Source organism: Rhinolophus sinicus, linkage group LG10, assembly GCF_036562045.2.
Source record: "Rhinolophus sinicus isolate RSC01 linkage group LG10, ASM3656204v1, whole genome shotgun sequence".
NCBI lineage: Eukaryota > Metazoa > Chordata > Mammalia > Chiroptera > Rhinolophidae > Rhinolophus > Rhinolophus sinicus.
In genome coordinates, this window is record NC_133759.1 from 43,096,976 (window position 1) to 43,109,761 (window position 12,786).

At 43.3% G+C, this 12,786-nt stretch overlaps 1 protein-coding gene across 1 annotated transcript in view; it reads right to left on the bottom strand.

The window, feature by feature from the left end:
- Window positions 1-3,378: 3,378 nt before the first annotated feature.
- Window positions 3,379-12,786, bottom strand: part of IRAK2 (interleukin 1 receptor associated kinase 2) — a 51,236-nt gene continuing 41,828 nt past the window's right edge. The window contains exons 10-13 of the mRNA XM_019732668.2: window positions 12,377-12,439; window positions 9,071-9,271; window positions 5,542-5,815; window positions 3,379-4,577 (exon numbers count right to left, since the gene is read on the bottom strand). Coding sequence (XP_019588227.2) covers window positions 4,465-4,577; window positions 5,542-5,815; window positions 9,071-9,271; window positions 12,377-12,439 — 651 coding nt within the window. The 3' untranslated portion in view covers window positions 3,379-4,464. The remainder of the gene's footprint in view (window positions 4,578-5,541; window positions 5,816-9,070; window positions 9,272-12,376; window positions 12,440-12,786) is intronic.

A 12,786-nucleotide genomic window follows, 5' to 3' on the forward strand; every position in this document is an offset into this window, starting at 1 on the left:
ATCGGCGAGGGGCGGGACTCCGAGCAAGACGGAGCTCAACTGTTGGTCAGGAGGCTGGGAGGCGGGACCCTACGCCTTATGAAACTCGACCATTGGTCGAAAGAGAGGCGGGGCGGAGACACTCACGTGAGTCCAAAGAGCGCGAAGTTCAGGCAAGGCGCAGTTCCTGGGCCTGGCCTTCTGTGAGGTTTGGGGGCGTCCGCGCACCGGGATCCGGGAGGGCCGCGCCCTTCTGCTCACCATTGCCATCTTTAGCTGGACGCTTTCAGATCCGGGTACGTTCACCGGACTCACACCAACATTACACCGAACTCACACCAGCCCATATGCAGAGCAGGAAACCAAGTGACACACCCAGAAAGTGGCAGAATTGGATTTAGAAGTTAGAATCCACGAAAAAAAGAGAGACTACACAAAAATGTAAAATATCCACCTGGCCAAAAAAAATGAAAGTCAAAAGACAACGTACAAATTTAGAAAAATATTTGCAACACATGACAAAAGGCGGATGGCCTTGCTATGTAAAAACTCTTGCAATGAGATAATTCAGTATTAAAATGGCAAAAAAAATGAACCAATGAGCAGAAATTATGAAAGCCTCTTTAACATATTAGAAAATGACCACCTCAGTCATTTAAAAAGTACAAATAAAATTATGTTTTCACCCATTAGGTTGGCAATGATCAAAAACCATGATAATCATTGTAACTGAGGATAGTGGGAAAACGCAGTCCCATCTATGTCACCGACGGACATTCAAATTGGTACAACCTCCCTGGAAGGCAGCACTGTGTAGTAACAAGAATGAAAACAACCTCAATATGCAGTAAGGAAAGCTAGTTATATAACTACAGAATATACATTCAGTGGAATGTCAGGCAAAAAGAATGAAGTGATTCAAAAGAATGAAGTGGTGAAAAAGTACGGCCAAGAAAGATGTGAAAACACACAGGATCCAGAACAGTGCGAATGAAATGTGTGTAGTAGTTATAATAATAATAATAACAACAATAATAAGAGTGGAGCTTTACGATATTTTTAAAGGCCTGAGAATAACCATTGTGTATTTGTGTTCCTAACAGCTTTATTGATATAATTTACATACCATAAAGTTCACCCATATATATAGTTCAACGGTTTTTTCAGTGTATAATTCTTTTTTTAGTATATTTAGTATATAGCGTTGTGCAACCATCACCATAACCATAATCTAATTTTAGAACATTTTCATCACCCCTAAATCTTGTGACCATTACAACTCCCTTCCTCAAACTCACCCTCTGCCCTACACACACACACACACACACACACACACACATGCACGCACACATGCACGCACACATGCATGCACGCACACACTCTTTTAGTTTCTGTCTCTATAGATTTGCCTGTTCTGTACATTTCATAAAAATGGAATCATACAATATATATTGGCTTTTACTTAGCAAAACTTTTTCAAGTTTCATCCATGTTACAGCATGTATCAGTACTTCATTCTTTTTATAGATAATTTTAATTAAATAAGTTTTATAAATAATATTCCATAATATGGATATAGCACATTCTGTTTATCCTTTTATCTGATGGACATTTGAGTTTTCTACTTTTTGGCTCTTCTGCATATTACTGCTATGAACAGTGGTGCACAAGTTTTGAATGGACATGGTTTCATTTATCTTAGGTAGATATCAGTGGAATTGATGGGCCATAAGAAAACTATGTTGAACCTTTTGAGGAACTGCCAGACTGTTTTCCAAAGCAGCTCACCATTTTACAATATCACCATCAAAGTATAAGGGTACCGATTTCTCCACATCCTTACCAACACTTGATGTTGTCTTTTTTCTTCCAGCCATCTGAGCAGGTGTGAAGTGGTATTTCATAGTGGTTTTGATTTATATTTCCCTATTAACTAATGGTTACTTTGGTTCAGTCATCAGTTTAAATGGAGACTGCAGCCAAGAAGTCAAGAGAAGGCTGAAACTCAGAAGGGCAGCAGTGGAAGAATTAGGAAAGATCACCAAGAGTAAAGATGTGTCATTAGAGACCAAGGCTAAGGTCATCTACACCCTTGTATTCCCAATTACTAAGTACAGATGCAAAAATTGTACAGTGAAGAAAGCTAATAGGAAAAAAGAATGATTCATTTGAAATATGGTGTTGGAGGAGAGCACTTTGGATACCCTGGACCACCAGAAAGATGAACAGGTGGGTCCCAAAGCAAATTAAGACTGAAATATTGCTGGAGGCAAAAATGACAAAACTGAAGCTGTCCTACTTTGGCCACATCATGAGAAGGCAGGGTTCTTTGGAAAAGACAATATTGCTGGGAAAAATTAAAGCAGCAGGAACAGAGGCAGACCAAATACAAGATGGACTGATTCCATAAAGAAGCCATAGGCTAAATCTACATGCTGTGCAGGGCTGTTGAGGATAAGACATTGTGGACCTCACTCATTCATAGGGTCACCAGCAGCCGACTCCACAGCATGTGACGCACATGATGACTAATGGAGCAACAAGATAAAAGTTGTTATCATCTCTGGAAGAATACCAAATTAGTAACAGTGGTTGCCTCTGGGAAGAAGAAATGAGAAACTAAATTCCAAATGGTTAAAAGCCTTCCTTTCCACTATGTAATCTTTTGGATTTTTCAGTCACGGGCATCTATTAAAAAAAAAAATTCAGGCTGTCTGTCCCTCTGGGGATTCATGAAAAGGCACTGTGGTGCCAATGAATCCCTGGAATTCATATACAGTTGTATATGTTTGTATTTACAATTTGCTGAGGGAAGAAGGTCCGTAGCTTTCATCAGATTCTCAGTGAATCTCCAGAAATTTATGAAGCCCTAAGTCTGGAAATGCATGTCTGGATAACCAGTACCCTATTGCCATCTGCCCTCTATTGCTCAAACAGCCCTGGAAACACGCTGCTCACAATTGTAAGGTGCTTACCACATGCCAGGTCTTACTTGGGGCACGTGACACACCCTTTCGTTGAATTCTCAAAGCCACCAGAGCTTAATACAGGGGTGTCAGTACAGCTCACTGTCCACCTGGGCTGGAGCCCACCTGGCTTTATTACATATCAGTACAAAGCTGACCTTGCTGGGGGCTGTTGACTGCTTACAGCAGACAGGGTCTGCCCCTTGCCCGGACAACAAACCTACAAAACAGGTATTTTTTATTCTCCCCATTGTATAGATGAAGAAACAGAGGCTCAGAGTAACTCCCTAACTTGGCAGATTACACAGCTATTAATAGCCAACATTGACAGCCAGTGCCCAACCTCAGCCACCCCATGACACCCCACTCATGGATGCAGAATTTATTCTTCAAAGAAATTCATCTGGACACAAAACTAATTACAAGGTATCTGTTGACTTTATCAATGTATTTTTATTTTACAAAAATAAAAAGGAAAAAATCACTATAGAATTATTTAAAATAAGGCACACTGAATTTAAAATAACATTTGTTTCATAAAAAGATCTGCAACATGACTTTTCAGAAATATACCCACTGCATAACCATTAGGTACATGGCAGAAATCTAAGTTTAATGTCTTTTTATTTATTTTATAAAACAGGACAAGTGCATTTTCAAAATACGGTACTTCTGTAGCCATGTCTCATGTGTTCTTCCCAACAGCCCAGGGAGGGAGAATGAATAAGTGTTACTTACAAAGAAACTGAGGTTCCAGAAATTAAATGATTGACTTAATTAGCAGCAGAATCAGAAATGAAATCAGTTATCCTGATTCTATATTCAACCATAAATAATACATATTCTCAAAATAAAAGCTCCAATAAAAATATTAGCATTAGTGGAATGGGAGGATAAGGGTGTAGAGTGGACATTAAATAAATACCTGTGGGTTGCAAGATTTCCAACAGAGAAAGCAGAAAACCTACAGAGCCCTTTGCCAGGTGCCTGGCATTTATAAAACTTGAGACCTTGGGAAGTGAGTCAAGAACTGCACTGGGACACAAGTTGAAAATCTTTCAGGTCATGGAATTTGCAGGCAGCTGTTGGCAAATATGACCCAGAGATCTTAACTTTGGAAGTGCTATCAGCATTCAGAAAGCTCTGTTGGTTGAGGGCTGAGAACGAGTATCGGAGTATCGGCATCTGTTGGAGTGGTTAACATCACATCCTCCCCGGAACCACGAAATTGCCCACATCCTGGGCCCATGTACCAGGGTTGCCATTTCAGTCTCATGAAACCCAGTTCTGACTAACAAATCCCAGAAAGGAAGAGGACTTCATAGATTTTGGTGTCTATAAAGGCTGAGGTCCCTTCTTTTTTCCTTTACTCTGGAATATGGAAGTTTCTCTCCCTCCCCAGAAAGCTGATGTTTGGTTTGTGTTTCCTGGGAGACCTTGGATTCTGCCTCAGACCTTTATCTTGACTTGACAGTCATCTTTCTGATTGAAGACAGCAGTCCTCGTTGTCTTCTGGGCATCAGGGGCCAAAAAGCTCGATGCTGTCCAGTTTCTCCTCTTTGTAGAGCAGGATATTCTCCATCAGTTTCCTTTTGGCCTCGTTAATCTCGATTTTCCATGAAGTGTCTGTAGCTGATGTTCAATGGAAAAAAAAAAAAGCCACTTGAACAAAAAGCATTTGGAAACAGGTACTACTATTACAATTCTAGAAAGTCAGACTTGTTCTCTGAACCTCACTTGAACCAGGTTTCTGGGTTTTTTATCACCTTTGCCTTTGGAGGAAGCCCTGTCACCTGCCCCCACCTTTCAGAAAGGAGGGGGCTTCCATGCTCCTCCCTATGGAAGTAGGGAAGGGGGCAGGGTAAACACTTACACCCTCTTCCACATGGGAGGAGGAGCCATAGAAGTGGTCAGGCCCTGGGACACTCATTGAACCGCATTTACTAGAGAACAAGGACACTGCATTGAAAAGGCCTTCCAACTTTTTCTTTCAGACGGAAGCCTGGTATATTTGGACCGGAGAGGCAGATATAGAAGGTATCTTTAGAAATAGGATGGCTTGTATGCTGTGAAGTGACGATGGAGAGGTGGGCAGGGACAAACCAAACAGAGACTTGCCGGTCTGAAGGAAGTTCTGACTTGGTCCCTAAGTGTGACGGGAGCTACACAAAAGCTTTAAGCAAGGAGTGACATGAGTTGTTTTTAGAAACCACTCTGGTTGGTCCCTGGAGAAAGGACTGATGAGGGGCCAGAGTGGATCAGGGAGGACAAAGGGAGGTTGTGCAGTCATCCAGCAAGAGGACAGTGGCTGAGACAAGGGAGGGAGGTGGGGGCCATGCAGAGAAGCAGATGGAGCTGAGAGAGAGTTAGGTCAATGGATAGGACTGGGTGATGGACTGGACACAGCGGGGGCCAAAGGGAGAGGGAGCTGTCAAAGATGACACCCCTACGTTTCTCTTTATGCAGTCAGCTGGTATGTGAACAGCTGCAGAACCAAATGACCGCGTGAAGGAGGGCGATGGAAGGAATAGGTGATGGGCTGAGTTAGGGACACACAAACGAGTGTGTATATGCACTCAGATCCCCACACACTTACCGTCCTGGGGAGGTTCTGGACTGGTACAGGGCTCAGAGGAGGAGTCGGCCTGCATCCTGCCTTCTCCATCCTCTGTGGGGGAAAGCAAAGCAGCAGCCCCAGACAGGGGTGCTGTCTTCATGGAGGAGGAGGTACTGAGGCTGGAATTGTCCACATCATCTGTTTCTTCTGGAGTGTTGGAGGAAGAGCCTGTGCCCTCGGAAAGCCCACCCCAAAGGAGCGACGTCTCCTGACTTCTGAGCTGCTCTTCCACAGCGGCCACGGAGTCACACACCTAGGGGAGGAGAGAAATGAGAGCACTCACCAGGAATTCTTTCTGAAATGAAAAATCTAACAGGTCTCTCAGACCTCTGGAGAGACAGACACCAAAGAATTAAATGCTTGTTGCTTTGTCCGGAAGAACAGCATCCAACCTTTAAAAAGAACTGAACTTCCCCCCTCCCCCACCCCCAACCCTAGCCATAGGCAGACCCATCATAGTATCGCATTCCTCAGACCAGGTTTGGGCACATGACCCAAGCAGGCCAATCAAAATCCTTCTCTGGCATTTTTCCACCTAAAGCTTTTTGAGGAAAGATTCCCCTTTCCTTTCTATTGGCAGAGCCAGTCTCCTCACCACACACAGAAAACCCATTTACAGTAGGTGAAAATGAAGCCCCAACACAGAGTAAAGCAGAGGCAAGGGATGGAGAGACAGCCACAAGCACAGACACAGATAGCTGCACCTTTGCTGATTGAGACCCTGCATCTAGCTCCTCTAGCAATGCCTGTGCTGTCTGCTGTTTGGTTAAATGAGCCAATACATTCATTCATTCATTCACTCGTTGATATTCCATCCCCATCTCTCTCTCTCTCTCTCTCTCTCTCTCTCTCTCTCTCTCTCTCTCTCTCTCTCTCTCTGTCTCTCTGCAAGAGTTTGAGTTGAGTTTCTATCACTTTCAACTAGAAATGCCCTAAGTAATATGGATATTATCCTTAAGAGCTTCTCTGGTTAGGGAGGTTATGAAAATTAGAGGAAGGCAGGGAAGGAATGTTTCTTCTTTATACACACACACACACACACACACACTCACATATAAAGGGCATCATACATACATACACTTAATAACAATAACAAAACTCATTTGCTTGGTGTCTTGCAATGTACAAAGCACATTTGACACATGATGCTCAATGGGGTTTTAGTAGATAAGAAATTAAAAGATCAAAGAGGTTAAGTTCCCTGCCTAAGGCCACCCAGCTAGTGAGTAGCAGAGCTGACCACTGAACCCAGTCCTGTTTGTCTTCAAGTCCATGACCCAGTTGATCTCTCTTCTTCCTAGATTGGCTATAAAATACTGGGGGCAAGGACCAGTCTTCATTCCTCTTTCTATACCTAAAGTACTCTATCCCCTTTATTGTACACAGCAAATGCCTCTTCATCCTTCAAGGCCCAGTTCAAGTGTCACCTCTTGAGATAAATCTCTACAGTGCATGCCCAATAAATATTTGCCAAGCTTAAGACGATATTCCCTTATAGCTACATGTGGCCACGTAACTAGGCTCTGGCATACGAGGCATGAGAAAAACTGATGTGCGCATTTCCGGGTCACACCTTTAAAAGGAAGGGGGTCTGTTCTCCTCTTCCTTTTAACCCCTGTCAGTGGCTGGCATGCATCTGAGCTAGAGTAGCTATCTTGGACTCTGAAATGGAAGCCACCTGGAAAGGACAGCAGAGCAACAACAGAGGAGCCTGGGTCCCCAATACGGTGGCACTGCCACATCAGCTCTGGACTGCCTACATTCAAACTGTGAAGTTAAGGAGAATAATCTGCTATCTCGTTTAAACCACTGTATTTTGGAGTCTTCATTATAGTAGCTTATTCTAGAGTACTTTAACTGATACACTGAACAAAAGAATGAAATGAATGAAGGAATCAATGCTTGAATGAAAGAATAAGTGGTTGAGGGAGAGAGATGTTTTAGGACGTAAATCTGATTATGTCCTGCCCCTGCTTTAAATGCTCAGTGACTTCCTCAAAATCCTGACTGTGCCCGCACGGCCTTCTATTACTGGGCTCCTCCTTCCTCAGCAGCCTCATCACAAGACTTTGCCCTGGGTACTTTGTGTTCCAGACACTTTGACCTTCTAAGCCCTTGACCGTGCAAACATCTCTCTCAACGAAGGTCATTTGCATGAGCTGTTCCTTCTGCTTAGACAGTTCTTCGTCCGCTTACATACCACTTCCTGGGAAAGTCCCCTGTCATACACTATCCCAGCACTGACCACATAGTTGATTACTGGGCAATGTCGGTGAGATCCAGGAAAGTGGAACTGGCCTGGCTTGTTTACATATATCCCCAGGGCCCAGCATACAAATGCTGAAGGAATGACTGGAGCCTGTGGCACTTGGGCATAGAATAGCCCAGGTTTAAAACAATGGCTCAGGTTGCAAGACCGTGGACATTGAGCTGAACCAGGAGACCGGAGACCTCTGATAGAAATTCACTCTGTGGCCCCATCTTCTCCCCTGTCTGGACCTTTACTTTCCCATCTATAAAACGGGAGGCTTGGACTACAGCAGTGGTATGTTTGAAGACTTTTTTCAGCTACCAAACCCTTTCCTCAGATAAAATACTGAGAACCCAATATAATTATAAGAAGTGAAAGTGGTGTCTGGTTAAAATTATGGGTGGGGCCTATAGCACCCCACAGCCCTCTTGCTGCCAAAAGCAACTCATGAGATACTTTCAAGGAGTCCCTCGCTGCCAGACACTTGAACATCACTCAGCTACATGATCTCTAAGAGTCCTCTTGGGCAGTAATTTTATCCTTAGAAAGACCTAGCAGCGGTCCCCAAATTTCTACCTATTACCACCTCTACATATCCTGTCCATAGGAAACTGTTTTATCCTGTGGTGCTTGATTTCTGGGGTGTCTGCCTAGCCCTTTCTCTAGGACCTGGCCCTTGCACCTTCAGGGGTTGACCCCGGGATTGCCAGGTTTATATACTGGACCCCCGCCCCCATCTTACCCAATTGGCCAATAGGTAGACACCTGACCCTAGCTAGACCAATCAGGTTCTCTCAGAGACGTTGGCATTGGGACCTGGAGACTTGGTCTTTCAGTGAGGGTAGAGCTATAACTTGTAAATGAATATAGCCACATCCCCTAACCAAGAAGATAAAGGAAAAGAAAAACGGGGCCTACAGAGAGAAGAGGAGGAATAAGGCAAATTCAGAGAAAGCAGAGTTCTGCTAACATCGGAGGGCGTAATCCGGAGCCCCTGAGGCCAACAGCACACCTCCCTAGGGCTCCTGAGACACCCGTATCCATATATGGCCCTGTTTTGCTGACGTGAGCTCCAACACATTCTACGACTTGAAACCAAATACAGCCCGGGTTTATGAGATCACTTCTTGGTGAAGGGATCGACCCTGAGTCTTAACCTAGTCCCTGGAAAAGCAGACCCATGCGGCCCCCAGAAGTGAGGCCATGCTGACCCAGGACTGGGCTCTTCGCGGGGGAAAGGCTGAGAATCAAGCTCACCTCCGTCAAGCTGGTGTTCCGCCTCCGCAGGCAGAGGCAGGCGGCCGTGGCCAAGGCCTCGGCACAGTCCTCCGGCAGCCGCCCTGCTCTCTTGTCTAAGTATTTCCGGCAGATCTCCTGGGCCATCACGTTCTCCATGCCCGTCTTCCGGGAGCAGAGCGAGGTGGTGCTGCTTGGAATTTCACTAAGCAGTAAATCCTTCTGCGGGAACAAGAGTGGACACACCCAAGTGAGCTGTAAGGGTGTGGGACCCAAAAACACCTGACCTACCCACCTCCGTGACTGCACCAGCGCTGCAAAAACTTCTCAGAAAACCAACAGGATTTCAAAAAAAGAAATGCAAGGATCCCAGAAACAAGCAAAACAGCCAAGAATTGGAGAATTGCTAAATTCTCAATATGCACAGGGCATTCCATAGTACACTCAAAAAATACCATAAATGCAGTGGCTTAACCTATCTAGGCAGGCCTCAGTTGCTTCATCAGGAAAATGGGGATAATAAGACTAACAAAAAGATTAAATGACATAATACACCTAAAGCATAAAGTGTGATACTTGATACAGAGTAAACATTCAACAGTCTATTAGTAGTAATAATAGCTATCGTTTATATACTGTATTACTACATGCTGAGAAATTTACTTATATTAATAATTTAATTTTATTAACAATTACAGGGACAATCTCTTATGCTATAAAATAAACATTTTAGGATGTAGAATTCTGACCTGTGTATATTTAATTGGAGAAATTAGATCAGGAATTGCCAGGGGCTGGAAGTAGGGAAGGAGGACTGATTATAAAGGGACCCAAGGGAATTTTCTGGAATGATGGAAACTTTCCATATTTTGATTGGGCTGGTAGTTATATGACTGTCTACATTTGTCAAAACTCATACCATTCTGTACACCTCAAAAGCGTTAATTACACCTCAATAGAAATGCATACATATGTCCAGAATGAGACCCCCACACAAAGGCACCTAGCAGCTTTATTTGTAAAGGTCAAAACGTGGAAACACCCCAAATGTCCATCAACAGGTGACTGGACAAACGGTGGCATATCCATGCAATGGGACACCATTCAGTAACAAAAGAAATAAGCCACTGACACACACAAAGAGAATAGCCATATCTCAGAATAGCGATGCTGAGTAGAAAAAGCCAGACAATAAGAGAACACACACTGTATGACTTCATTTATATGAAATTCCAGAAAATGGAAACTTTTGTACAGTGACAGAAAGCAGATCAATGGCTGCAGGGGATGGCAGGGGCAGGAAGGGATGTGGGGGAGGATTCAAAGGAGAAGAGGAAACTTCTGGGGTAGTGGGTATGTTCATTATCTTGGTTTGGTGATAATGCCACAGATACATACATGTCAAAATTTATCATATATATGCTTTGTCCTCTTTATTTATAAATATTGATAAACTTACACTCATAAGTTTATTTACTTATAAATAACTTCATGGTATTCCATGGTGTGTATGATTATATTGTAATTTCATTAACCACCTCTCAAATGACAGATATTTCACTTGTTTGTAGTGCTTCACTATCAAATAATGTTACAACAAACTTTCTTGTTCATCTGTCTTTCCTCACTGTGTGTGTTTCCCTAGTGTACAAGTGAAACTACTGCATCAGAGGGTACACACATTTTAAATTTTGAGGGAAACCACTCAATTCCCTCCAAAAACACTGTCGCCACAAACACTCCCCCCATCACGGAAGAGGGGTCTCCTTCCTCCTACCCTGGACCACACTAGGTATCAGCAGCTTTCATTTCTGACTCAAACCTTGATTACACGCACAATCTGAATTGTGTATGTACCACAACAGATGATGAGAGAATTTTTTGGGTCTAGAGAGAAATATTTGGGTCTAGAAGAGAAAGAAACTAGATTTTAAAAAAATTATACCCTTCACATTTTCAAAAACCATTAGCAAAAAGCACCTTCTAGCAAATTTCATATAAGCGTCTCGAAAGTCTCCTTCTGTGACATTCACCCAGCGAGCCCCAGCAAACTGTTAGGGAATGCATCTCAAGAAGATGTTTCTCATGTCAGGAGATGAGAAACTGCCCCAAACCACTCAAACCACATCCGAGCTGCCCAAATGGTCTTCTTTGCAATATTTAGAGCTCGGTGCCCAAAAGGGGTGGAGCTTGGGGAGTTCAGCAGAGGGACAAGTTGTGACTTTCTGTTTGTATAGGAGGCCGTCAGCTCTCCACCCCAACGCTCAGGGAATGCTTTTGGGACCCAGTCACAAAAAAGCCAACTGCTCTAATGACCTCAACAACAAGTCAGAAAAGGGGCTCCCCTCTTAAACTGCTGAAGAGGACCAGAGCTTGCACAGAATCTGGAAGTCTGCAGAAAACATGGGTTCAAATCCCAATTGATCTCACTGAAGGGCACAAGACAAGTTTCTTCACCTTGGCCTTAGTTTTCTCATCTGAAAAATGGGATGACGATAATAGTGGTTGGACTGCCATGAGAATTAGACAGTCAGGAGAGTGTCGGGATTGAGAATTCAGGATCTGCATGCAGTCCAGAAGACCTGACTCAGAATCACAGCTCTAACACTTAGTGTAGCTAGGATCTCACGCAAATCTCCGAATCTGCTTTCCTCATCTATAGATGAACAACATAATGCCTCTATCAATCTCATGGGGATTTTGAGATGATTCAGAAAGATAATTTATGGAAAGTGCCAACAAGCTGTGTTGTTATATTTTTGAAATGGCACTGCATACCGTGTTTCCCTGAAAATAAGACCTAGCCGGACAATCAGTTCTAATGCATCTTTTGGAGCAAAAATTAATATGACCTGGTCTTATTTTACTATAAGACCGGGTATAATATAATATAATACAATACAATATAACAATATAATACCGGGTCTTATATAAGGCTAGGTCTTATTTTTGGGGAAACACAGTATATGATAGTTCTTTGAACCTATCGAAAGTGGAAGTTATTGGATTTATTATAAAGCCAATTTAAAAGGACTGAAATTAACTTTTACTAATTTTAGGACAAACTCTATTTGACTGCCTGATGTGTAGAGAGAAAAAAATGAGTTTTCCCTAAACATTCTAAATTCTACTATCATGAAAAAGTAATTGTTGGCTGGCAGGTGGGGTGGGAGATTAAAGCTACTTTGCACAGACACAAATTAAACCCTAGACTGAGGCCCCGTTAGCATCTGTAAAATAGGTACAGTGGAGGCCCCTCCCCTCCTGACCCTTCATAGCTGTGAGACCCAAATGTAGCACCCAGCCAGAAGTGACTGGTTCCCTTACCAGGTAAACTGGGCTTCGGTCGTTGTCCATTGCAGGGATGCCAGTGAGAAGCTCGGCTAACACCTGGAGAGAACATGGAGTTAGCACAGTTCAGGCACTCGTGTACAAGGTCAGGCAAGAGATTCTGGCCAAGAGAGAAGCTTCTTCTAGGTAACAGAGTCTGAGCTCCGGGCCTGGCTCCGCCATTTTCCAGCACAGACACTTGCCCAAAAAATCTAGAACATGAGACTATCACCATACTTCCTCCAACTACCTATACCTCTCAGCTGGAGTAGAAGGTTTGATTAATTGATAGCAAGGTAGGGAGGCTGGAAAAACAAATGAGTGTGTAATACCATCAGTTTTATATATATACATACACACACACTTACACACACATATCATTCATATGTATATATATACACATATAC